The following is a 27,290-nucleotide window of genomic DNA, read 5'->3' as shown; positions in this document are numbered from 1 at the left end:
TGGTCGATCGGTAATTTTGTATAAAATGATAATTGATTAGTTTTCACCACGCCGTCGCTGAGTCTCATAAATCACTTGAGAGATGTCATAATGGCATGTGCTGTACATCAGTGGAGCTGCTTTCTGGTTTGTCTCGCATTCCGCGGAATCCGCAAGGCATTCTTGGGAAAAGCCGCTAGAGCCGGTTTAGTTTCGACAAATCTTCATATTTTTGTTTGCAGAAGTCGGGAAGCGATGACATTTTCTTGACGCGCTTCTGACCGGTCGCTTTATTTTGGTTGTCCTAAAACGCGCCTGATACCACACCACGTAGGTGCTTTTTCTCACTTCCATATCTGAACTTGTGCTTCCTCCGCTTCTCTCGGCACAGGTCACGAATTCCCACATTGTTCCCTTTATACGCCGCGGGCACTTAAACAAACCCCGGAAATTTGAATACCGTTAAATATTTATACATAAGAGTCAAACGAAGCCACCGTTACCTGCTTTGAGTTAGAAAATTGGTTTTTGCCGCTCTCCGTGCGTTCGGGATTATACTCGAAGGCATTCTGTGAGTAGGACCAAGGATAACGAACTCCTCTCAGCTTTAATTACGGAGGTTAATTAAACGGCCCTTTCTAGCCGGACGTGTGCTTGTGTGTCGTAGTCTCCGGCTCTTCGCGTGCTGGAACTGCCGCACGGGGATTGCTCGAAAGCTTTCACCGTGCTTTCGCCGGATGCTTCGGCAGAGCCGTCGCCAGGAAGCTCGGGCAAACGGGCGCGAACGACGCTCGGTTTCGCTCCCGATGGCCCCGCTTACTCATCGTGTGCGTGGCGACCCCTAGTCTTTTCGACGCCTGTCGGCAAAAATGTAAACGCGCACCGCGACTTGTATGCATCGACGGCACCAGGTCGTTGCAGGAGGCATTTCTGGAAGCGGCGTTGCCGAACTCGACGTTTAGGCAGCTGTGCATCGTCCCAAAGTCCAGGGTGAGCACCGAGGAAGGGATCTGCTGTCGTACCCTCGATCGCGGCGTTTGCGGAATCGTTTCTGCAAAACGCCCGGCTGCAACGGTGGGTAAAAACCCTTGTAAGCAGTAATGCGATACGGCCGGATGTCTGCGGCCGGGAAGCTCCGAAGTGGAAGAGCCCGAGAAGCGTCGGGAAGCTTTCAGGATGACTGGTGAAACCGTCTCTAAGGCTCCTCAGACGCTCAAGGGTCGAACGCCAGAGGACTCGGCGACGTTACGTAACGGTTCACAGGAGTCAGGAATGCTATTATCGGGCAATAGGCTCTCATTTTTACTTTTAAAAACAGGCTGCTTTATTTGAACACTTTTTCTAGCTGTTTTTTTCTCCCCTAGGAAGAGCAAGGGCCTCATTCAACTAATTAAATCTTGGTCACTATTTCATGAGAAGACCGTGCTGTTTTAAGTCGGTTTATCACTTAGGGTCAGTTTCGGTCTGATGCTTCAAGTCCTCGGTTTCGCGATGTCGCAGGTTTTATTTGAGCGTAGTGGCCTTAATTAGATTTGTGTTCCGAGCGCAACGAGATTATGTGAATTTCATGAGAATATAGTGACGCGGAAACGAAAGCAGAGCCTCGTTCGCGTTTACGGTTTTACGCATTGGTGTGTAATTAACCCTCATCTAGGCCTTCCCGTAATGGCAAAGTAATGTCTAACCCCATGCGACAAGTAAAAGATATTACTTTGCTGACATGCCAACATGTGGAAGCCACGCATGGCACAGCGTGCGGCAAAGTGGTCCTGAGTACAACAGCAAATTCGAGCTCATTGCCGTTAATTTGCTGGGATTCCTGCGTAAATTGGCACCGGTCTTGACGGAATTCCCATTGTAAGAGGTCGTTCTCGCTCTGGCATTATGGAATCCATACTGTTGGTAAATGGCTCTATAACCCTCTCCCAGTGATGAGCGGCGGCAAATGCATCCCTGACATCGTTACAGATATACGGTACCTCGTCGAAGGCGACTAAACTGAAGTTTTTGCTTTTGTATCCAGTTGGCAGCGCTTACTGATGATCAGATAGTTGTGTGAAGGTGATTAGCGGCGCACACACGCTGTCTGAAACCACTCGTCCCAAGTGAGGTCGCGGTGAGCCGGAGCCTAACACGGGGCGCAAGGCTGGAGGGGGAGGGGACACACCCAGGGCGGGACGCCAGTCCGTCGCAAGATGCCGCAAGCAGGACTTGAACCCCAGACCCCCCCCCCCCGATTACCAGCACTCTGTTCAAATTATTATTATTGTCGTTTACCATTATTTAGTTGACCCTTTTGTCCAAGGCAACTTAAAATGTTAGGTTCGTAGTGTAAGCCATCTCCAGAAATGAAGTTCTTCACTCTAGGGCACCACAGCAGGAAAAAGGCTTCAAACTTCCCTCCTTTGATTGCAAGCTGATGGCTCTAACCACTATTCTACCCACTGGCACATAGCTACCTTCTCAATTAATAGCACTCGGTTTTTTTACACATGCATATTGAGTCATTTTTGGGTGACTAAATAATGACAAAGTAGAATCTGTTGTGTGCTATTCGTCATGTGAGGTTTGATGGATCTACTGTTAGGTCATGGTGAGGATCACGAGGGGCAATTTTGTGCCAATATGTAAAAGGATACAGTTTCTACTTACATGTATTTATTTGGCAGACGCGTTTCTCCAAAGCGACTTCCAATGAACTCTATGTAGTGTTATCAGCCCACACACCTTATTCACCGTGGTGACTTACACTGCTAGATACACTACTTACACTGGGTCACTCATCCATACATCAGTGGAACACACTTTCTGTCACTCACATATTACAGGTAAACCCGAACAGCATGTCTTTGGACTGTGGGAGGAAACCAGAGCACCCGGAGGAAACCCATGCAGACAGAGAGAAAATACAAACTCCACACAGACTGAGCGAGGACCGAACCCACGTTCTCTCACGCCACTCACTGTGCCCTTCCTTCTTCACGTGACTGTATGTACATTTGGTGTCTGCAATGCAATCATCTCACTGCCTAGTTTGTGAGCAGTATCATATACAGAGCCGTACAGTGAGGATGATGCTTTTCATCTTGTCTTGGCCTTGGGTGCAGTTTGTCCATCTCTTGGACCCGTACCCTTCAGGCTCCCTACCTGTGGTCCTCGCATCCCCTGCCGGGACTCATCACACTTCCTGCCTAGACCTTCCACATTGGCTGTCTCCACTTTGACGCACCCTTCTCGTACTCTGCCTTCAACATTTACGTGTTCTGTCAGCATGTTTCCCTCATCCCGTCCGCACCGTTTGTTCGCCATACCTGCACCCTGCCGACTTTCAGCCCACTTATACCCGCACTCTGCTCCTTCACGTGCTCCACCTTCAACCTACACGCACTCCACCTAGCAGTGCGGCAGTAGAGCCTGAGCTCCCGTAGCTCGAGCGTCTCGGCAGCCAGCTATTTTTAGCCTGCAGAGCCCACCCGGCCGTGGGGAGCATCGGGATCCTCGCGCTCGCAGCTCTCTCGCTCTCCCCTGAAATATTCATGAGCTCCGCTTGAAATTTCTCCTTCGTTTGCCGTTCCTCTGTTACGCGCTCTTCCCGCGCGCGGCTTCATCCCTCTCGGTTTGCAACTGGAGCCGCCCGGCAAAGGAGCCGCGCGGAAGGAGCCCGTTTCTGCGTTCGGAAGATGGATGGCGTGCTGGCCGTGCGGTGCCGTGATGCGATCCGGTGCGGTCCGTTAGTTCCGCTTGCTGCGTGCGGCGACTTTTCCGTGAAAGTATTCTTTAAAAAAAAAAAAAAAAGAAAAAAGAACGTTTTCCCAGGATGCCATGTGCTTAGGCCTCTCTCATGCGAAAAGGCTTCCATTGCCTCTGAATAGAGGGCCTGTCTGTCATCCCCCAGTCCCCCATCCCTGTCCCCTCAGCCACGCCCTTCTTTGGCACTCGGCGGGGAAGCCAGAACAATGCGGTGAGGGGCCCCGATGTCCGGGCCTTGCGGATGCTGTCCGGGCTGCCGAGCGCATGGGAAATGGGGGTTGGGGCGGTTGGGCGTAGTGGGCAGACAGCTGCAGCTTCTCTGTCCCTGGGCAACTAGAAGGGCGGTCGCCGTGTCTTCAGCGAACAGTGAGAACAACGAAGAAGGCGCGTGCTTGCCGTTTCGTCTCCACCTACCGATAGAGGCAGAAGACGGAGGCAGAGCTGAGAGAGACGGTGTAGACCCTGTCTGCACCGGGTTCTTGAATTCGTTGTCTTCGACGTGCAACGTCGGAGTTGTTCTCAGGTGACTCATGGAGCAGTTCGTAAAGGCTGCGTCGAGATCCAGTCGGTGCCACTTACTGCACAGTCATGGTTGCCGCTACCTACGTCTGCCTCCAGTGTAACGGCGCTCACGTAGACCATCGCACACCTTGTAATTTGCGTTGGCGTGTTCCATCAGGAAGGGGGTGCGGTGGCACAGCGGGTTTAACCAGGCCCTGCTGTGTGGCGGGTCTGGGGTTCGAGTCCCGCTTGGGGTGCCTTGCGACGGACTGGTGTCCCGCCTTGGGTGTGTCCCCTCCCCCTCCAGCCTTATGCCCTGTGTTGCTGGGTTAGGCTCCGGTTCAACGCGACCCCGTTTGGAGCAAGTGGTTTCAGTCAGAGTGTGTGTGTGTGTGTGTGTGTGTGTGTGTGTGTGTGTGTGTTCGTTCCATCAGGGATTCAGTTTGTATGGAGGAGAAGAAGAAGTGCTGCTGAAGGACTGTTTCTATTCGGAGCCAGGCGGCCCAAGTGGCATCGGCAGATGACTGCGTAATTGGTGTTTTCCCGCCTGCTTATTACAGTCAAGCGTAATGGTGGCATAATGTGTGTCACAAGTTGCCACCAGATCTAAAGTGTGACTTAACATCTCAGACTCTCGCCAATACTGCTGCAGCAAAGCACGCAGAAGCAGTTATTTTGGGATTGCGCGAACTTGGTCAAGGGCGTTCGGCATCCGTTCGGTGTGCGCTGCCGTCGGTTCGCTGTCGTTTATTTCCACCCGTTGCCTTCGTGGACCTCTAAGTAAGAGGATGAAAGCATCATTAGCCCGGTGGAAAAAATTTAAACACGGACGTGTGGGCGACTGCAAGGCTCTGAACTGGGCAGTGCGCATCGGAAAGACGCGCTGATGCCAAGGCTGGAGTGTAAAATAACACGGGGCTCCTGGCGTGCTGCTTTTACACCCCCTAATAATGGCCCTTCACCTCGAAAACAGTATAAATGGGCAAAAATTGCAAGCGGTGTCGTTGAAAGCATAGGTATTATTAGCTTTTTCCATCACTACGGTGCAAAAGTTTCTTGTTGATTATTATGTTGATTGATTTTTTTTTTTTTTTTTTTTTTTTTTTTTAAGTACTTTAATGGGTCGTCTTTTCCGTTGTTTTGTTTAAATCCATTTTTAGTTCCACATCGGCGAAGAGTCTCAGCTGGGATGCGTGAGACGCACTCAATCTTCTCGATGTTAGCCTCGTGAAATCGGATGGGGTAATGGAGCAGAGTAGGGCCGACTGTCTACGTGTGCATTTCGCTCGGTAATGAGGTGTCAGTTTTGTACTAAATGCCCCTTTTTCCTCCTGCGATTGCATGACTGACAATCAAGGGCATTTCTAGTCTTTGGCCTCTGTTGCGACTTTGGAAACGCGGTATCCCGTTTATTTTTATGTGGCAAACTCCTTCCCGAGTGGGAGGAGCCTCCGTCAATGAGTGACCAGTGTGTCCAAAATAACGGCGTCTGCCCGTCCGCAGATAACAGATACGCTCGCTGTCACTCGGGCGTGGATAACAGTGCGGCGTTTCTTCTCCCTGGCTGATCCGAGAACAATGTCGGGGTTCGGTTTCCGCACCGTCGGCGAGGGGACGGCGGCTGCCAGGCCTCGGCTTGCTGGAGAGTGCAGGCACGCGGAGCGGAGCTTCTGCTTCCCAGTCACGTTGACGCAGTAGGATGTGGGCTGTTCCTCTGAAAGAAGAAGGTGCCGGAGCAGTACGACAGGTGGACATCCGGTGTAATGCTGCTACAGTCATTTCATTGACTGCAAACATATAGGTCTGTTACACACACACACACACAGGTACATCCTTCAGGTGAGCTCCTATAGGCTGGTGCTGGAACCCAGGGAACCAGCTTTCGTGACTTTTCCGCTTGGGCCTTCAGGACATGGGTTCAATCCCCCCTCAGTCTGCGTGGAGTTTGCATGTTCTCCCTTTGTCTGCGTGGGTTTCCTCCCACACTCCAAAGACATGCTGTTCAGGTTCCCCCATAGTGTGTGAGTGAGGGAGAGAGTGTGTTGCACTGATGTATGGATGAGTGACCCAGTGTAAGTAGTGTATCTAGCAGTATAAGTCACCGTGGTGAATAAGGTGCGCGGGTTCATAACACTACATTGAGGAGTGAAACAATACTGTGCATTGGTCCTAGTTACTGGATGGTGGGTAGGGAGTACCACTTGTGCTCCTCCAAATTATTCTGTGGCCCTTCGAGGGGTTGTGGAGGTGCAGTTCTGATCCGCTGTGTCGCACTACAACCTGCATAGGGTCTCTGCCGACGTGCTTGTTGGAATGACAGCGCGTCTGTGTGCCGTCCTGTTGTTTCCGCTGGGCAGAGTGCGGATGCTGCACAGCTGCGTGTTTTTTCTAGTTCCGCGTTGCTCCTGAGCTGTATCGCCCTTCGCCGAAAAAGTTGTGGCCAACAGCCACCGCTCGGCCAGTGGGGTGCGGTAAAACTATACCATGTATCACTGGGGTGGGGTCACTTTGTGCACTTATTGTTACATTGGAATGAAACTTTTTTTTTTCCCCCCCTCCAAAGCGACTTCCAATGAACTCTGCCGTGTTACCAGCCCACACACCTTATTCATCAAGGTGACTTACACTGCTAGATATGCTACTTACACTGGGTCACTCATCCATATACCAGTGGAACACACGCACTCTCACTCAACCTGAACAGCATGTCTATGGAGTGTGGGAGGAAACCAGAGCACCAAGATGAAACCCACACAGACACGGGGAGAACATGTAAACTCCACACAGACCGAGCGGGGATCGAACCCACGTTTTCTCGCACCGCCCAGGCGCTGTGAGACAGCAGCGCTACTCGCTGCACCGCCGTGCCACCCGTCTCGGCGCCAAATCTGCGTCCATCGTTCGCCCGCCCACCCCACGTTCACCAAATTTGCCTCATCGTACAGGGACGCATGAAGAGCCTCACCAAATAGTTAAAGTAAGAGAACTGCCTCGGTTAGCTTGCGTTACCATAATCGGCACTAAGCACCGAATCCAGTTAACAATCCAGGATGTCCATAATTCCTGACGAGGGACGAGTGCGAAAGTCACACACCACTGTGCACCGCTCTTCAGCGTAGAACAGTTCCAAGTGGCCTTTTCCCGCACGACTCCAGCGTGACCCTCCGGCTCCATCCGAGCGGGGCAGCCGTGCCGACGGTCATCTCCTCTCGTGGCACTCCTGTGGTTCCGCAGCTTCGAGAAGGGTGAGCGATTTCACCTCTTTACTGCCTGCCGCTTATTATTCGAGGAGTAATTGTCTGACACGCTAATCGGTGCCGCTCCGGCGCAGCCGTCCGCTGTATAATAGCTCTCGGCCCACGCCGGCCTTTCCGGACATGCTGCTTGCGGCTCCGACCGATGGCTGCGTAACGCCCCCCGACGCCGATTGCTCCGCAGAGCCACGAAGGCACGGCAGAGCCTGTCAAATCCCTCCCGGATGCTACTGAGCACCAAAGCATGTGGCTTGAGCACCAGCATCCCTGCCAGCCCCGATCGCCGCTCCGTGTCTCTCGCCGTTAATCGGGTGTGATTCCGCACCACTGCGTGCATCATGGCTGCTGACTATTTCTGCTCCGCCGCTTTCACGTTGCAGCTCTGTACAGGTGACCGGGACTGGACCGAGGCGACGACTTCGCGGAGGCGCCGGAGTTGGCTGCGGAACAGGACTTAATGCTGCCTGGCGGTTATTCGGGATGGGGAAGCTGATGGTGCTGGAGGCCACGCTCATATGGTTACAACCCAGGGAGGGAGGAAATGGTACCATTCAACTACATCCCTGTCGAACTGTTACCACGTAGTCACCGCGGTGAATCAGGTGTGTGGGCTGATAACACTACATAGGGTTCATTGGAAGTCGCTTTGGAGAAAGGCATCTGCTAAATAAATAAATGTAAATGAGACGGGAAAGAAAAACTTTTGTTGTCTTGGAGACACAAACAGATGTTGTAGGAGGGGAATGAAACACACAAAGGTGTGGAAACGTGATAAACGTATGCTCTCGCGAGTGTTCCACGGAAATAAAGTGCAAAGACCGCTCGGCACCATCGCCGTCCGGGACGCTTATCGGGGATCGCTGAGTCTTCTGGAGTTTTACAAGGTCTCCCAGTTCTCGGTGGGGGGAAGTTGTATATTGATTGCAAAGCGCTGTGAGAGCAGTCAAGTGGTTTGGCTCTCTACCACATGTCGTTCTCGCTGGCGTCGGCCGTCCCCTCCGCTGCCCCGCGAGCCTGTGAGCCGCGTGTGATTTGTAAGAAAAGTGAAAATCACTACAGACAAAACCTTACGTATAAAATTGTCTTCCCCACCCAATCGAAGATAAACACACAAGACATGTCTGTTACTTAGCAGAAGCTTATTTGAGGTAAGGTTGGTTCCTCCAGAACTGAGGCCGGAGGAAGAAGCTCTTGGTGGCTCTGATGCTGCCGACGCGCTCCGTACGTTCCTGTGGAGCGCCGTCTCCTGCAAGGTGTTTCCACTAAGGAGCAACCTCATCTGTTGAATTCGAGATGCATGCTTCATGGAAACAAATTCTCATAAATTGATCTCTCGAGCCTGGGTAATTACGACGGCCCCCTCCAGCCCCCGCTCCACCCTCTTCCGCGCAGCACCTGAAACCGAATGACGTTCCGAAAGAAATGAAACGCGTGAGAGCCGTACGGCGATCTCGGTCGGTTCTGCTTCGACTTGCTACGTTTCCGGTTCGCCTTTGACGGGGAGCTTGTTTGCTCTGCGGTCCCTGCGAAAGCAGAGGAGCTTCGACGGGACGCAGATGAGCCGCGAAGCCCAGACGCTGATCCAGCTCTCCCGGCTCGTTGCCTTCCGGCTGATGGAGCGTCACACGGAATCCTGGCTCCTTACTCCAGACGGTCCTCGCCCCGCCTCTCGGGATGTCCCATCTCCCTTGAAAAGCGGCGGGTTCGAGGACGAGCTGTCCGACATCACCCGCCCTTTCTCCGTTGCGCACGGGAGCCTGCTGCCGGCTCCCAGCCGCGCGTTTCGTGGCTGGGTGAACGATGAGGTTTGCGAATATCCCTGAACCGCTAAAGCCAACCCTTGGCATCAGCGACTGCAGATGCTTGGCCTACATCCCTGTTGCTCGGAGCAGCACGGTGACACAGCGCTTAGAACCGATGCCTCTCAGCCGCTGGGCTGCTGATTCGGGTGTGGGGTGGAATCTGGCTCGACCTTCGCCGAGTTCGCGTGGGTTTCCTCCCACGGTTCGAAGACTTATTTTGGGTGAACCGGTGACTCCTTTTCTGCGCGAGCGAATGAGTGTGTGCGATGGTCCCGTCGTGGACTGCTGTCCTCTCCAGGGTGCATCCTGCCTCGTACCCTATGCTTGAGTGTGCTGTACCCCTTCGGGGCCCACGGCGGGCAGTTTCTAGGAAGGGACACGGGCCCTTTATGTGCTGCTGGCCCTTTTAAATGTCCCCGGCTTCCCTTTGGGAATGCGCTGCGACTCCTGCCGTACTTCCCGCGAAGGGAGACATGGTGGCGAGGAGCCTTCCAAAAATAACCGGGGTCGAGCTGGGAGACGCCTCGCCGTTGCTGAGAAGCAAAGAGAGTTGAGGCTCCTCCCGGGGCCCTCCCGCCGCTCTCCGAGGAGCGCACACCCGCTTGATGTCGGATACCTGACTTCTTTTGCCAGGAAGCCTCTCTATCGATTTCCTTGCACGATATGTACTTTTCCTTTTATCTGCGGTTCGCAAGACTGCTGTGTCGGCTCGCGCTTTGCGGTAACGTGAGACAAAATTGGTCGAAAGGCGAAAATTTGATATCGGTGCAGCGATCGCAGACCAGAACGAATCGATAACCCTCTTCCATAACAGCGATTCGGTGCAACTGCATCCTCTGTCTCTCCTGCTAGTGCCACCTTTGTGACCTCTGTCTGTTGACGTCCTCATCTTCTCACCGTCGCTCTTTCTTTCACGGCGTCCTCACCCCGTGCGCCGTCTCCTCCGCCTCGACCTGCGTGTCTCGAACACTCAGCCGCTGGGTTGAAGGATTCACTTAATTCCCTGTTAATGCGTGCAGATTGTGACCGAGTGATTAACTCTGGCCCATTACGGGAATAAAGCCCTGACTTCTGCAATGCCTTAGCCCCACGTTGGCACGGAGTGGCCTCGGAAAGCTCTGATCCTCTCCACGGGGAGCATGGGCTGTGCAGACAGACACACGCATATACACGTACGCCTGTGGAAGCTCTCGCTCCCCCAGGGGACACCTTGCTGCCAGGGTCCCCTATCTCGGCGTCCCGTGGGCCCCCCGGCGGTCCTCTGATGCTCCGCGGTGGCTGCCGATCCATGCCGTCCCCCGGGGCGGGGTTGGCACTCTCCTGTCCCAGTGAAAGCCAGGGTGATGTCCTCCTGCTGGGGTGCCGCATGAGAAGCGCTCCCGTGCTTGAGCCGTCCCAGCCACGTGACCACTCGGGTGCCTGATGGTCCTCTGAAGGGTCGGTGTCCTCTTCTCGGAACCCGCCAGCCTCCTGCGGTCTGTTAAGATGCCCAAAGAGCCGTGCTCGGAGAGATGCGTCGACCCAGAGGCCGCCGTTTGACGCATTTCGTACCGTGCCCTTGCCCCAGAGCGCATGTCGTTCTTCCCATCGGAAGCGGCTTATCCGCAACCAGAGCAGCAGGGGCTGGAGCAGCGTGGGGGTCAGAGCTTATCTCTCGCCATAACGACGGTGTGTCCCTGTGGTACCCAGGAGGGGCGGTGTGCGGATGCTAAACGAGCCCTGGCCCTGAAAACTGCACGCTGGAAGGGTAGGTAGGCAGGTCTCTCCAGCGCACCTCTGCAGGTAGCGAGCAAGAACGATGGTCTCCGCAGCCTCGCTTCCACATGCAGGTGGTTAAAAATAGAATCCCCAGGCCAGCCCCTTCGCGAGGCACGCGTGGAAGGAGATCTGGCCACAGGTTCGGGGGAGACGTACGGGAAAGGGTGCGTGGGAGACGCCGTCGGCGCTGGCGTCGTTCGCGAGGAGCTCACGGACGCGGGGGCTGCAGAAGTGCCCGAACCGCTTCCGCTCAAACTCGGACCAGCGTCACCCCCTCCCGTCCCCTAGATCTCAGACCCCTGGTGCTGTGACCTACATTGGCACTGCAGCACTCTCATCGCTCCCTTCCTCTCGCGATATCCCCGCTCCCTCGCAATCTTCTGGCTGCATCGCAACGCAGGGGCTCTCGCTCAGCCCGCTTCGCTGCTCGGCGCTGCTATTTTTGGCCGCGGCACACCGCGTCTATGGGCAGAGGGGGCTGGGGGAGCCGGGGGTGGTTCGGTGGAGGAGCTGCTGCGTGTTCTTCCACCCCTCGCTGTCCCAGGTGAACCAGCCTCGAGCCTCCCTTTCCACCGGTGCGCAACCTTTCTCCTTTTGCGTCCAGAAACAGGCAGAAAACGGTCTGAATAACACCCCCCGCCAACCATCAGATGGTCTCATTAATCGTCTACACACTGCACAGGGCAATGAAAAATTATTTCATTCTGATGATCACGTATATCTGCCTTTTTTTTTTTTTTTTTGTAAAGCACAAGCACATAATTCCTGACTTTTTTTTTTTTTTTTTTTGGAAGAAAACAGGATGCTTTGAGGCTGTGTTTTTACTGTAATATTTGGCATCTTGCACATCGGTTGCTGTTAGGTGAGAGCAAATGAATTAATCGGCTGAAGATTGGTATGTAAAGGGGGTGCGGTGGCGCAGTGGCTTGGACCACAGTCCTGCTCTCCGGTGGGTCTGGGGTTCGAGTCCCGTTTGGGGTGCCTTGCAATGGACTGGCGTCCCGTCCTGGGTGCGTCCCCTCCCCCTCCGTCCTTACGCCCCGTGTTGCCGGGTTAGGCTCCGGCTCCCCGCAACCCCGCTTGGGATAAGCAGTTTCAGTCAATGTGTGTGTGTGCGCGAGATTGGTATTTACGGTAAAATGAAAGGAAAACGGAGCTGGACCCGGACCCAGACGACACGCTGCCCGCAGCGGAATTCGGAACGTGCCTCATCCACCGCCGGAGTTCCCGCACGTCTTCCTCCCCATTCCCGGGGGCTGTCGGGACTGTGCTGCTGTGGCACCATTATGTCCTGCGAGGTGAGGCTCGGTCGCACACTCGGGTGGATTCTCGGGCTCATCCGTGGAGACCAGTAAAGGCTGCTGTCTGGAAGCGCTTGTCATATTTACGCAGGAAACACCCACGGGAGCCCAATTCCTGTGAAATTCCTCCTGTGTTCCCGCAACACTGCTCTAGTCCTCATTGGCTTACGCACGCGCACACACACACAGACACACGCGCGCTCGTGCTTGCATGATCGGCAGGTCTCGGAAGTCCAAGGCCTCAAACGCATGACGGCATCGTTGCTTCAGCTGTCGGCACGGTAGCCAGAGAGGCCAGGCTTTAGCGCGAGGCCCCTGGTCAGGAGGGTTCGTGTCTATACGGTAGCGTAGTGGTTAGACCTGCTGCCTTTGATCGCAGGTTCGAATTCCACCTAGCTTGAGCACGGTAAATGTGATGTAAGCAAAAGGCCAGCGCAGGGCTTGGGGGGGGGTGACACGTTCCAGCAATTCCGTGAATAGCCCACACCCTCCCTCTAGGCTGACCACGACCGCCAGCCTGACACGTGTTTACATCAAGGTCCACTGCCGGGTCACTGTGATGATGCCCTATGGTGCATGTCAGGAGGGGGGAACCTCTGCACCTTTACTCTGAGCACTGCAGGGTGGCATTCTAGAGAGCTTTCTGGTTACTGCTGGATCCTTATTCCCCCACCCTAAAGAGCACGGTTCACCATCCGGTCGGTCAGTGTCCAGCGTGAGCAAACGGAGAGCATGCCGTTGTGTGGTAAATCATGGTACAGGGACTCCAAGAACTGTAGTATAATGTCCATTGTCCTGGGAGTGGACCTTGTTGTACCCAGATGACTTCAGGCTCTCTAACAGTGTGTCACCTCTGTCCCGTGTTGTAGGAGAAGGTGGGGTTTTGTGAGTTTCCCAACCACCTTGAACCATCGTCTGACCACCACGTCAGGCGTCTCGTCCGTTTCTCAGGCTATTTGTGGAGTTATCGGAGGGCAGTAGGCAGTATGAACAGGCACAGCTGGTAGCGTAGTGGTTACAGCTGTTGTGTTTGGACCCAAAGGTCGCAGGTTCGAATCCCACCTTCAGCTGCAGGACCGTTGAGCAAGGTACCTACCCTGGCATTGCTCCAGTAAAATTACCCAGCTCTATAAATTGGTAAATAATTGTAAGTAGGTTGGGATGGAAGTGTCATATAAATGCAATGAATGCCTGTGCTTGTGTTAATGCTGCATAGCAATAGTTATAATGAAACTGAGTACAAAAGCAGAAATCACACACATCAACTGATACCGCTTGTCCCGAGCGGGGTTGCGGCAAGCCGGAGCCTAACCCAGCAACACAGGGCGCAAGGCCGGAGGGGGAGGGGACGCACCCTGGATGGGACACCAGTCCATCGCAAGGCACCCCAAGCGGGACTCGAACCCCAGACCCGCCGGAGAGCAGGACCCGGTCAAACCCGCTGCACCACCGCACCCCCCTACTAAAAGCAGAAATGACTTTAATAAATAAATAGAGAAATGTAGCTAAGAGGAGTGAAGAAGCAGGGCAAGTGCTTGCAGTGTGACACAAAATGAGGTGAGTGGTGCTGCAGAACTTCCTTCCACCACCTTCTTTCGTTGTCATCTTTCACTTTTCTCGCATTGCGACATTTGTTTTCATTTCCGAATTATTTTCCTTGGGCACTGTTTTGGTGTATTCCACTTTTAGCTAGAGCGCACGTGCACACTCTGCATCTGCTGGGAGGAGCACATTTGCTTTTGCGCAGCAGGACTGACCCACACGCTTAACAAAGCCCGAACTTTGTTATACGTCTACAGTACTTCTTTTCCTCTCACGTCCTATTTTTATAATATCCTTTTGTTTTGTAGATAGGAATCTCTGCAGCATCCCGAGTAGGAACGCCCGCCGTGACCAAACTCCACAACGCAGATGGCTGAGTATTGTTTTGACGGCCGTGGCCCCGGGTCCTCATAACGGCGCACTCTCAGACCGTTTTTACCGCATTTCGTGGCTCCTAGAGTGAGCGGCCACAGTTTGTTACCACGCCGCTTACGCCGGTGGAAATGGAGCACAAGACCGGGGCTGGTGTTTGCGCGTCGGCTGTGGTTCTTGTCGGGGCGGCACGGTGGCACAGTGAGTAACGCTGCTGTCTCACAGCGCCTGGGTGGTGTGAGACAACGTGGGTTCGATCCCTGCTCAGTCTGTGTGGAGTTTGCATCTTCTCCCTGTGTCTGCGTGGGTTTCCTCTGGGTGCTCTGGTTTCCTCCCACAGTCCAAAGACATGCTGTTGAGGTTCCCCCATAGTGTGTGAGTGTCACGGAGAGAGTGTGTTCCACTGATGTATGGATGAGTGACCCAGTGTAAGTAATGTCTCTCGCAGTGTAAGTCACCGCGGTGAATAAGGTGTGTGGGCTGATAACACTACACAGAGTTCATTGGAAGTCGCTTTGGAGAAAAGTGTCTGCTGAGTGAATAAATGTAGATCCATAGCCAGGTGACCTTTAACCCCAGCGTACTTGGAAACGGGGCTGGGGGGGGCTTATTTTGTCTTGGTTTTTTTTTTTTTGTGTGACCCTTAACCGATCGTTACTTTTAGATGAGCGAAAGTGCAGCTCACACCAGATTGCCAACTGCTTGGGTGCTTTTGCACTCTATCCACAAGCTTGGCCAGAGGCTTTCCAGCGGAATTAAAGGATGAAGCATGTGTGATGTCAGCGCGAATCCTGCGTGTCGCTAACACCCCCAGCCCACATGGAGGACTCGGGCGGCGGGTGGGACGGCAGCTGCGACGACTTGTCAGAATGAGCCCCCGTCCGGCCGTGCCGCACGTCGGCCTTTCGGGCGCCTTTACGGGGCTTGGAGTTGCGTTCGTTCGAGGTCTCTCCAAAGTTTCGTGGCCGTGCGATGCTAAGACGTGCACGCGAACGCGCTCTACGCATCGCCTTCCCGTGATTCCACACTCTCGTTGACTCCTTGTCAAATTGCGTGCTTGCCATGAACTCCTCTATGTTTAAGAGCGTAAGGTGGCGTGTCCCTGTGCGTTAAGAAGGTGAGATGGGGTTCCCCACCTGTATTCAGCCAAACGAGTGGTTTTCGTTAAATCCCCCTGATTTGCGGGTTTTTTGTAAAACGACGCATAAAAGGGATTATTGGGTCGACCGCAGCAGCTGCGGTCCAGCCGGCTCACAGCTTATCCTGAACCATAACCTTGTTTGTCTGAAAACGTTCCCCGCGAACGGGCGTCTTGGGTCGTGTACGGGCGTGCGGACGTTCCCGGGTTCATCACATCAGTGGATACCGATGCTGAGAAAAGAGCTTCCGTGTGTTTCTGAACGTCTGTCTGCGATGCCGTCAGAGGAGATGAGCAGAAGAAACCTTTAGCCCCCACGTGTCTGGGATACGAGCCTGTCGAAATGATCCTCGTTTGTTCGGTCCGGTCTCGGACCGCCAGCGCCTTGCGTTTCGATCAGGTTGATCGGTCGCTCCCACGCACAGGACGCCAGCCTGCTCGCACGTATGACACGAAATGGTCCCGAATGGCCCTGCATGCTCTTACGCAAACCCGCTCTTCTGGTTTGTAGCTGACATCTTCCTCGTTGCGCGCGGAGAAGCAGCACCGCTGTCAGGTGTTTCCCAAAGCTGTCCGGTAAATGGCGTTGCGTTCCGGGGGGCTCATCTGCTCTCCGTGTGTGTTCCCGCAGGTGATCCCGACTTTGACCTCCTGCAGACATCTGCAGACATCAGTAACGACCTGTACACCTCCCTCCTCTCGGGTCAGAGCTACCCGTCTCGGCAGGAGGCTCCTTATTTCTCCGGGGAGCAGAAGCGGTCGGAGCCAAAGCGGGCGGAGCGCATGCCCAGCCTCGAGTCCCACGGGGGCATGTTCAGCTCCGACTCGGGCATTGAGATGACACCCGGCGAGTCCATCGACGTGGCCAGAAATCTGCTGGACTCGGAGAAGATGGAGTCCTCCAACTACATGGACATCAGCGGCGGGGAGGAGCACCTGCGTGAGCAACAGCGCCCCCTAGACACCTGGACGGAGACAGGAGCGACAGGCTTGGGCCGTTACCTGGAGAAGGGCCCCCCGGAGGTGGAAACCCTGGGCCCCGCGCTGGACTCGCACGCCTTCCCCTACGTGGAGGATCCGTCGGATGAGGAGTTGTCGGACACGCCGCGGACTGCCAGCCCGGTGAAGATCACCCTGACGGACGCGGGCCCGAGCCCTCGACGTCCCCCGCAGATCTCTGTATCCGAGAGGGAGAGCATCCTGAGCCTGGGCGTGGAGGGCGTGCCCACCGTCACCCTGTCGGAGCCCGAGGATGACAGCCCTGGCTCGTGCACACCCCCTCTCACAGGTGAGCCTCGTGGTGACAGCGGCCGTTTTTTTGGAACTGAGCAGCGGAGAGGGTTCCAGAACCAGGGGTCTGCTGACAACAGGCCCGATTAATCGCTTCCTCACCCTGGCGAAGTGCTGTAGGTGTGGGCAAGAGCGCCCTCCAAAGGCCCCAGTGCTATAGCATCTGTCTTTGCACTGACTCAGGCTGGAGGAAGCAGTCAGCTGTGCCACTTTGTCTATTGTGCTCACACACACACACACACACACACCCACCCATGTGCACGTACACCCGTACGCACTCATCGTCGTGTCGCGCGGTACACGGCTCCAAACCCTTCTGAAGAAAACCGGAGAATTTGGAAGTTAACTTGGTGTACTTTTCTAAAGTCAGCTAATTCGGAAAAGGCCTTGTGAAATGTCCCCTCTGGACCTGCTTTTCGGGATTTTGCATCCTTGTGGGGACGCAGTTGTTGGCGGAACGTGCCGTTGCCAAGTTTCTCTGCCTCCTTCCTACATTTCTTCTGTGCGGCTCACTTTGTCTCCATCCCTCTCTCCCTGCAGAGGAGGACTCCCCGTCCGACACGATGTTCCGGGCCAGCGGGGCGAGGCCCGTGAGCTCAGTCCAGCCCGGAGCCCCCTCCCAGCCCAGCCTCCCGGCAGCTAGGGGAGAGAAGCCCCCCTCCCCCAGACCCCTCCACGCGCACGACCAAGACAGCAGCGCGGAATCGGGCGACTCCGAGATCGAGCTGGTGTCAGATGAGCCACCGCCCCGTGAACAAACCCCTAGCACTGGCTACATGAGCTTTGGCCACGGGGGGAGCCCCGCCCCTGCCCCGTCCTTACCCACCCCCACCATCCAGTACAGCATCCTGCGCGAGGAGAGGGAGGCGGAGCTTGACAGCGAGCTGATCATCGAGTCCTGCGATGCCTCCTCTGCTTCTGAAGAGAGCCCGAAAAGGGAGCAAGACCCCCCGACTCCAAAGGCCCGCGCCGCAGAACCGCCCCCGTCTCCCACCTTCGCCGCCGCACCCACGGGGTCCCCGCTCCGTGCGCCACGGGAGGCGGCTCGCGACGTCTCGAAGAAGGAGGACGCCGTTCCACCCGCAAGGCGTCCCCCACCCGTTGCGGCCCCTCCGGAGCTGCGGGTGGAGCGGCCGGGCCCCGAGGAGCAGGGGCCAAAGAAGGGACCCGCCAAAGAGGGCCGCAGGGACTCGGCGAGGCTCCCGGAGGCTCCGGTGTTCCTGCGCGGCTGGAGCAAGCAGAAAGGTGGGTCCCTTGCGTTCGACTGTGTCAGAAATTGCGTCCTTCTCCGCCGTCCCTGCAGTCCCTCGTGTGCCGTGCTTGGTGTTTATCTCTTAATTGGACACGAGCGCACGAGAGAGTCGGCGCCACAGATCCGCAGGGCCACGTAAACACGGCCGCACCTTCGGTGAGCTCGGGGCTTAGTGCCAACAGGAAGGATCTGTGTTCTCGGACACCGTGTCCTTCCGGTGCCAGGAACTGTTTCGCTCCCTGCCGGCCGCTGCCGTTTGTCGCTGATGCATCTGGAGACGTCGGGCAGCGTTATCAGCAGCGCGCACAGATACGCCAATATGAAAGTGCGCCCGCTCTCTCTCAGCCAGTCCTGAAACGCAGCAGGCAGAGGAGCCTGTGTTTTTCCTGAATACAACGAATATAATGCGACGGACCAGTTGACGCCTGTCGCCATATAGCTGTGGGACTCTGATGAACTGAACACGATTGGTTCACGTACATTTTGGCCCAGCTGTTTGCTTACGTAACTTCTCCGAGAGGAAGAAGCCGTCGGACGTGCGATTAGGCTGGGCCTCCTTAATTCCCTGGCTGTCTGACTTTGCGCCGAGTCCACCTGACGTGTGAAAGCGGCAGGTGGAAGTGCTGCGCTGCGTCCTTGAACCCTCCGGTCTCTTTAACCGTGTCTCGCGGCCCATTCGGACCCTAGACCGTGCGCGTTGGACTCGCCTCTTTCAGGCGATCGGCTTTAAAGTATCGCACCGCGGTGGCCTCACCCTGAAGTTGCGGGTGATTCCGCTCCTTTTCGCGCCGAGGAAGCAGACGTCCGAATGTGCGTTGTGTCTCCGCATCAGCGCCGCGAATGCGTTTCGGTTCTCCCGTCGGAACCTTTGGCTAATCGGGGCTCGAGCCAGACTCATGGCTCTTATTAATAAGTGTTAATAATTCACAACAGTGTTTATGATAATGAATTTTCTGGCATCTGCAGTGGAATTCCAATGGGCCAGCTGTTCATTCTCTTGATGAGAACTGAATGGAGTAGGAGAGTCACACCCCCACTGGAGATGCGGCGAATGTGGTCGGGATTTGCTGCCATCTAGTGGTCGGAAGGTCGCTGCAGCCGGTGAACAGCAGGGATGCAGGAGATGGAGGGAAAATGTGCCTTCTTTATACCTTTTTGAAATGTGTGTGTGTGTCGCCGAGTGTATATCTGTGCCTTTGTGTGTATATTTTTTCATAATTCCTTCAGGAAAATTCACCCGGTAAGGACAACGCACCCCGAACGGAAGATGTCCCCAGATTTTAAGTTGCCTTCACAGCTTCGGCCAGCTTTACGACAAAAATGGAAAAGCCATTTTTGTGTTTTTAATTCTGATTCATTTTTTTTTTTTTTTGTTTGGCTTCAGTGGCGTTAGGTGTCACTTATTCAAAGAAAGCGCAGGAAAGGGGCGCGATGCTCAGAAAGTCCTCGCCGAGGAAGCGGGCTGTCGGCGAGCGCCGCTCCAGCTGCAGCGGCTCTGCTCGCATCCTCCGCGCTGCTTCCAGCGATGAGTCAGAACCAGCGACAGGTCGACGCTCCTCCAGGAAGCGCCTGCGAATGGCAGGAACTAGCAGTCGGGAGGTGGCCGCGGAGCCGCCGCGTGATCCACGGGGCCCCGTCCCCCACGTGGGCGTAGCGGAGGAGCCAGCGGAACACGAGGGAGCCGATGACACGCGGGCCTGTCACATGCCGTCACAGACGGCGCAAGGCGTGCGCTCTGCTCCTCCCCGCTGAGAAACAAAAAGAGGCCAGGAAGCAGCCATTCTTCCCTTTTTTTTTTTTTTTTTTTTTTAGAATGGATATGTCAACCCCGCCTAAGGAGCTTATTCATAATCAGCTTATGACAGCCAAGTGTCATTACAGTAAGTGTAAATTGAAATAGCAGTGGAAAAAACTTGCATAATGCTGCATGTTGGAATGCTTGTAACTGCTCATTAGAAAATATCTAAAAATAAGTGGGACCTGAAATATCCATTCCTATTTCTACGGTCTGGGGGGGTGCGGTGGCGCAGTGGGTTGGACCGGGTCCTGCTTTCCGGTGGGTCTGGGGTTCGAGTCCCGCTTGGGGTGCCTTGCGATGGACTGGCGTCCCGTCCTGGGTGTGTCCCCCTCCAGCCTTATGCCCTGTGTCGCCGGGTTAGACTCTGGCTCCTCACGACCCCAAATGAGACAAGCGGTTTCAGATGATTGTGTGTGTGTGTGTGTGTGTGTGTGTGTGTTTCTGCAGTGTTTTCTACCTCCTTTTTTTTGAGCTGAAGTAATATTCCACATTAGCAATTACTATGAACAGTTTAAGCATCTTTAAACAACCGAAAGCTGAACATCATAGTAACCGTGACTTTATATATTTAAGAAGCAGCTGTAACAGTTAATAGTTGAAAAGCGGTTGGAAAACTTCTACAGCCGGCCTGGTGTGGTGCGACAGGCTGCTCGGAGGGGTAAATGAAGGTTCTAGAACAAAAAGCAGGTCGGACCGAGGACGGAAGTTACCTGTGGGTCCAGCAGAGGGAGCTCGACGTCCATGTGGAGCGTGACCGGCCTCCGGCTACAAGGGGGTGGTGATGATGAAACCCATCCATCACCAAGACTCATATTTTCCACATTTTATCGCTCTACTTATAGGGCCTGGTTAGAGTGGAGAAGAAGGATGCACTGCATTGTCAGTGTCCGCAAACATCACCAGCAGCCCCCCCGACGATGCGGTCGTCCCTCCTGTATCCCCGGGGGGGCATCACACCGCTCTGTTATCTCCTCCACAGCTCGCTGGGACATCTATAGAGAGTCTGCAGAGCATGAAGAGTCTGCCTTTAGGCAATAGTGATGATTACTTGTGTACATCCAGGGTAAAAAGGATGTATCCCAAGAGCCATGAACACTGGTCTGGTATTATGGGGCCGCTGACAGTTCAGATGAGCAAAACCGACTGGTGCGTTTCTCTAATCCGGAAGCACATTTTGGGAAATCCAGAGATGCTGCGGAAATCAGAGGCCGGATTGGGAAGCGGTTTTCCGTCAGTTTTTGGAACGAGGGGCCGAAGCTGGGGTAAACGGTCGAGTAGGGAGGAGCTCTACAGCACTCGCGTGTACGTTCTGAATGTACCATACGGGTCAGCGTGGACTTCTGTCGAGTTCCGCAAAGACCTCTGAGGGATGTGTGTATACGCAATGTACTCAGTGCGCATTTGGACCGACGTTTCGGCAGAATGCAGGCACACGTTCCGGACCAACATTTCATTGAAGGCAGCAACACGCGTTGAACGAGCTCTCCTGGTTTTTATCAGTTTTATTTTATCATCAGTCTATTTAATTTGACAGGGGGCCGCGGTGGCGCAGCGGGCTTGGCCGGGTCCCACTCACTGGCGGGTTTGGGGTTCGAGTCCCGCTTGGGATGCCTTGCAATGGACTGGCGTCCCGTCCGGGGTGTGTCCCCTCCCCCTCCAGCCTTACGCCCTGTGTTGCCGGGTTAGGCTCCGGTTCGTCGCGACCCCGCTTGGGACAAGCAGCTTCAGCCTCTGTGTGTGTATTTAATTTGATATATGTTGCACCCTGCAGCTGTATGTATCTGCTGCCACAAGGTACCAACTCAAACCAGCGGCTTAGCAGAGGAATCCTCCATAACCCACAGGGCCTCTCACCTGCCCCTTGACAGAGCACCTGGGCTGCCCTGCCTCTTTGTCCCAGAGTTTGGACACCAGGGACACTGTGTTTGTGTCCTCCTAAGAGAGCCCTCTCTAGACTGGTCCCCGGGTAACTCCCTCCTCCTGTTCCCCACTGGTTACCAGCAGGCTAACTGACAAAGATGCATATGGTGTTTCAGCCATTTATAAAGCTGAACATTCTTACTGGAGCAACTGGGAGTAAGTAAAGTACCTCGTTCAAGGCTACTACAGGAGGAGGTGGGATTTGAACCTGGGTCCTCCAAGTACAAGGTGGCAGCATTCACTGCTATGCTACCTGCTGCCCTTGTAGAAGCCAGTAGTCGCTGTTCAGGTTCAGGTTTTATTGCTACGCGTAACTTAGTATCCGAAACGCTGAGGTTCACGGTGCCAGAAGGGACATTATTCCAATATCGGCTTATTTATTAGCAGCAGGTTCCAGCTCAGCTCCTATTTATCGAATACCGTAATAATTGTTCGTTTACTTGTGGCAGTACCAAGGACAGCCGGACAGCAGACGGTTCTGATACCTGTTGGAATGTGGTGGTCATGCTGGTCTTGTTGACCAACACCGGTGAGGTGGCTGGAAGCCGGTCGGAACCTGGATATTACTGTTAGGATCACGTCGTTGGACTTCGTGACTGTTGTTGCCCACCACGCTGCTTTTCTGACCATCTCGCGGTCAAACGAAGAGCCGGCTCCGATCCGTACGCCGCGATCGCGTGGTTTCGTCGTGCGCGTTTTCGTCATGCGCGCGTTTTGATGTCCGGCTCTGCTACGACAGCTTTAAGAAGCGAGCTCGACGCGTGCGTTTCATCACCGAGGCAGGATGTGACGGACCAAGGTTTATAGTTTGTACCACGGTAAAGTGAACGACGAGTCCTGTTAGGGTTCAGTGTAACGTGTAACGTTGCCATTGTCTTATAGCATTTCGGCTCGTGTCGCTGGGTGAGAGTGCCTGCTCTGGGCTACGCGCTCCAGGGTGTGCTGGAAGGGACACCTGGGCTCGCATACCGAGGCTCTGCTGTCGAGGCACCGTGAGGCGGAGCCGCCTGGTCCGGGATCTACAGTAGGCCTGCTTCCCCGTCCTGGCCGTTGCCATAGTAACGAAGAGACGGAGCAGGAGGGCGGGGGCTGACGTCTTATGGCCTATTTGCCGTTGCTTTCCGAGCCATCCCCCCCCGAGGGTTGGCTGCAGAGGGGGCAAAGGAATCGACATGAATGATACATGAAGGCGATCCAATAGTACACAGAGCGCGTGAGGTCATAGGAGCCGCGCTGCAGATGTTTTTTCTCCGTCGTCAGCCTGTTTGTTCTCCTCCTCGCCATATGTTCCCGCACGATGCTCTCGCAGCAGGGAGCGGGAACGGCGGCGCACCTACGCGTACGGGGAGCAGCTCAGCCGAAAGCGCTTCCGTCCTCTCGGTTAATTTCGGCCCATTTCAAAGCACGATCGCGTTTAGCGTTTTTGCGTTAAAGTTACGACTCGAGGGTCTCGATGGCGTCGTTTGCGAGAGCAGCTTTTCCTCAACACGGTAAGGCCGGTTGAAACGTGCCGCCGGTGGAACGGCAGAGCAGAGCATAGCCACGTGAGTGTGGCTCAGGAGCACGCCTCCTTGTTGCCAAGGGACTCTTCGTGGTGCCTTTAGACTAATCTGTGTTGTACAAGTTCCTCGAGGCTATCGGGCAGAGCGTGGGATTAAAATAAATATCTGTCTTCATAGCTGTGACAGTAACTTCATTGTAGTACCATACCATGGGTTCATCTGTTTACTGTGGTGTGCCAGGGGACTACTCTCGGCACTTCTGCGAAATCTGTCCACCGGAGGGGGGGGGGTCCGGAGGATGTGAACTGGACCATCCTGGCCGTCCGGCACTGGTGGATCCGTTTGGGCGAGTGTCACGAAGACTACAGAAGGAATGGAGGCATACCAAACTGTTCCTTTGTGCACCCCTTCCCCGTTTGTTTCCATGGTGACCGGACAGATGGGATGTGGGTGCGTCCCGTACAGCTGGTCCCATCCATTGTCGTTGTTTTCCCACAATGCATCTGTGCGACGGCGCCAGCGAAAGTCCCTCCGCGCAGCAGCGGTGTCGTCGCTCATGTCCCATTTAGCGGAGTCCTGAGGCTCCACCCCTCCTCATTTGCATTGCTAATTAGCCCACACACATAAATCAAGTGTAGACGGGAACGGGACGGGAAGTGGAGTGTGGATGCGGAGGCTGGACTGGCAGGCCGCAAGTAACGTCCACATCCTGCCGCTGCTGCTGGAGGCCCCGGCACCCTGGTCCGCTGCGTTTGCAGCGTTATTTTGCGCGGCCTGGGGGGGCCTTCCATAAATATCTTATGCTTCCGTGTCTTTTTGTAGTGCTCAGTGAGTGAACGAACCAGCTCTTTGGCCATTCAATTATTTATGTGATGTTTGATTTGGCTCTGATGTGACAATCGATACGTGTTCCACATTCGATAAATAAGCCTTCGACACGCCTACGGTAACTGTTTCTCTCCTTGGGGACGCTCGCGCTGAAGGCCACCGCAGCTCTCGTTTTCCCCGCACCGAGCGAGGCGTCGTTGACCTCAACCCGTCCGCTTTCTCTTAGCCCGAGGAGAGTCTCGCGGTAGAACACCCGCCGCTGACGGGGAAGGATGGACGTTCCTCGCGTGGCCCGTGACTCCGCGTCACTTCGTGGACAGATGGGTGGATGCGCGGGAATGGGCGGAGGTGAGCGGTCCGAGCGCGCCTCGATCGGCGGTGACGCCAGCGGTGCGCGAGCATCCCGGTTCGGCGCCCTTCTCCGCGCTGAGTCATCCCAGGCCGGAGCTGTTCCCACCTGGCTGCTGCGATGATGTCACCTTCTGCATCGGTCACATGACCACGGTTCTGGTGGCCCTCGTGATCAGGTCTGGCCCCTCCCGCTCTTCGCCCAGGTCTGCGTTGCCGTGTGGTTGTAGAGCGGGGGATCCTCCGTACGTCTCCTCCCTCTCGAGTCCATGTTTCAACGGTAACTATGAGGGGGAGGCTAAATATAGCGCACGTGGAGCTTTTTCCTGCAGCGTGCGGAGGAAGCGGTCTTTGCGCGGCTTGCCGCAAATCGACACGGCGACGCCTTCGGCACATTCTGCCCGGCGGCGAGAATTAGCGGCGCAAAGATGAGCGCGCGTCCTCCAGGGGGGGCTTCATTCGGTCCATCATTGATTTCTGGAGCGCTTTCGGACGAGGCGCGACAGCAACCGCGAGCCTGGGCGTGAACCGAACCGCAGAACTGAGGGTATTTACCAACCAGAAAAGACACACGTTAGGATGTTAAACACCACCCCCCCCCCCCCCCCCCCCCCCGAGTCACAAACCGTCCGAGGGCTGGGAAAGAACACAAAAATGAGTGCGGCTGCAGCGGGGAAATATGCGGTTAACCCTCTCGCTGCCTCGTCCCCCTGCCTGCCAGTTGGTCGGTGTGGGCGGCGCCCGAGCGCCTCATACAAAAGGGGGCCAGATTTCGCAGCCCCACCCCTTTTGCACGGCTCGTTTGTTGCAGCAGCGACTGCAGTGTTTACAGTCTGCTCTCCCTCCCTCCCAACAGCTTGGCTCCGCAGCATCATCCGGGAGCCCCTCCTCCCCCCGCCCAGCCCCCCCGCCCGTTGCGTGCCCCCTCCTCTCAGCCATTCAAGCGCCGCGGTGCCTGAGACTCAGCGGCGCTGCAGAACCCTCGAAGAACGGAGAAGGCAGAACCCGCTCGCGCTCCAGCATGCAGGCCAGCGCGGACGCCACCAAGGAATGCTCCTGGAGCAGCTGGAAGTGCCAGGGTACCGTGGAGAGGGGGTGTGGGGTGGGGTGGAAGAAGGGTTGTGTTTTCGGGTGCGTGGAAGTGGATGCGGTGCTCGTGGGGGGCCCTCCTGTGGGCCTGCACGTCTCCCCTCCTCCGGCTCTCGGCAGGACAAAGGGAGAACGGGGACGGGGACGGTGCGCGCGCATGCAGGGTCTAACTGTGGGACACCTGTGGGTGCGTGTGGCTCTGCGGGAGCAGCTCGGCGATACCGGAGCGTGACGCTCTGCGAACGGACTGGCTGGTACTAGGCGGTACGTGTGCGCAGAGCATCGTGTGCGAAAATGCCGTTTCCAGCGGCGTCCTCCCCCGTCGCTCGCTCCACGCTCTGGGATGCTGTTGTCATGGCGTCGGGGCGGTAGCTGGGGCTTGTGCAGGGATGCTGTTGTCATGGCGCCGGGGCTGTGTCTGCGTGCCGGAGCTCCGTTGTCATGGCTGCAGGGGACACGTAGGTGCCGGGCAGCTCCGGCGACGGCCTCTGCGCTCCTTGACAGCCGCGCTGGAGCCGTGTGGGGTTTGTGCTCTCGGGGGGCTGGGAGATGGCGGGTTCGAGGCTGCGCGCCTTACCTGGACACACCCATTTCGACTCGGGCGTCAGCCGCGAGAAGCGCCGGCTCCGCGAACAAGGGCGCGGGCGAGAGAGCGCTCGTCGACATCCTTTGTGTCTCACCGCCGCGCTTACCGCCACCGGAGGAAAGAGCCCCCGTCCGTGTGCGGCGGGGTGCGGTCGCATCGTTCCGGGGGACGTACGCGCTGCCATTGTTCGGCGCTCGGGGAGGGGAGGGTGCAGCCCTGCGCAGACAGAGAGGTGGGGAGCAAGGGGCTGCGCAGAACCGTCTGCGCGCTCTCATTGGCCGGCGCAGATGATACACGGGGAACGAGAGGCGCTCACGGTTGCTATAGGTGCGTCCGTTAGCGAGACGCACCGTCCTCAGCCTTTATCGTTACTGCTTTGTGCGGGTGTGTTTCACGCCCGCTGTGTAGCGTCTATCGAGCGGGGAGCCATTTTGTAGGATGTAGCAGCTTTGACCTCCCCTGTTCGCCTCCTCTCCGCTGGCCCTGAAGCCCGGGGGTCTCTGCTCCCTCCGTTTCCTTCCCTTTGCCGCTGTCAACAGAGGTGTTGGCCACAGGGGTGCGAATCCTGGCATCAGCATTCTGTCTTTTTGGATTCTTTTGCGCTGGGTTGTGTGTGTGTGTGTTTCTGTTGGCGGATGAGGCGGTGGCGATCTTTGGGCCTGGAACGTTCTGGACATTTGAGTAATTACAGTAGCTTTTTTTGCGTCTTTTCTCATTCCTGTAAGCGGGAGAAGCAGCCGAGAGGCCTTCGTGTACCAACTGGCGCTACGATCAAGGACGCAGACCGTGTACAAATTTTAATACATCTTGGATATTCACGCTTTACACAAGCACATAATGGGGTTTGTATTTTACATTAATTATGTATTGGATGTTTGCGCATCAGTTCGTGGCATTTTTGGATACGAGTGTTTCCCCCCCCTCTGTCTTCGTAGTGCGTGTAGGTGCGTGTTTGAGCAGACCGAAAAGAGTGACTTCTAGGCCAGGCCGTTCCTCAACAAAGGAGCTCTTCCATGTCTTCCCCCCAACTAAGGGCCTTTAGACCTCGGCAAAGGGGAGGGAATTCGCCGCCGAAGGTGGGAAGCAGTAAATGGAGAAGCGGAAGTGGGAAGAGGCAAACGAGAAGAGGGAAGTGGAGGCAGGAGGTGGGGAAAAAGAGAAGCCACTGAGGGCTGCTGGTGGACAGAGAGGGTCCCTTGTGGAGGGTAAACACTGCGCTCCTGAGATTGGAACCGCGTGAGCGCAACCACCGAGGAGCCCGGACATGTGATCGGACTTGA

The 27,290-nt window shown here is 55.6% G+C and overlaps 1 protein-coding gene across 2 annotated transcripts in view; it reads left to right on the top strand.

The window, feature by feature from the left end:
- Nucleotides 1-27,290, top strand: part of rtn1a (reticulon 1a) — a 36,192-nt gene that overhangs the window by 3,241 nt on the left and 5,661 nt on the right. The window contains exons 2-3 of one of the 2 annotated variants that reach the window (XM_029258691.1): nucleotides 16,029-16,685; nucleotides 17,228-17,932. In XM_029258691.1, coding sequence (XP_029114524.1) covers nucleotides 16,029-16,685; nucleotides 17,228-17,932 — 1,362 coding nt within the window. Of the gene's footprint in view, nucleotides 1-16,028; nucleotides 16,686-17,227; nucleotides 17,933-25,112; nucleotides 25,415-27,290 lie in introns of those variants that run through there. The other variant, XM_029258692.1, reaches the window with a different exon arrangement.

Source organism: Scleropages formosus, chromosome 15 (genome assembly GCF_900964775.1).
Source record: "Scleropages formosus chromosome 15, fSclFor1.1, whole genome shotgun sequence".
In the NCBI taxonomy this organism is placed as follows: domain Eukaryota; kingdom Metazoa; phylum Chordata; class Actinopteri; order Osteoglossiformes; family Osteoglossidae; genus Scleropages; species Scleropages formosus.
The sequence above is the reverse complement of the archived record's forward strand: the minus strand, read 5'-3'. Positions and strand labels throughout refer to the sequence as shown.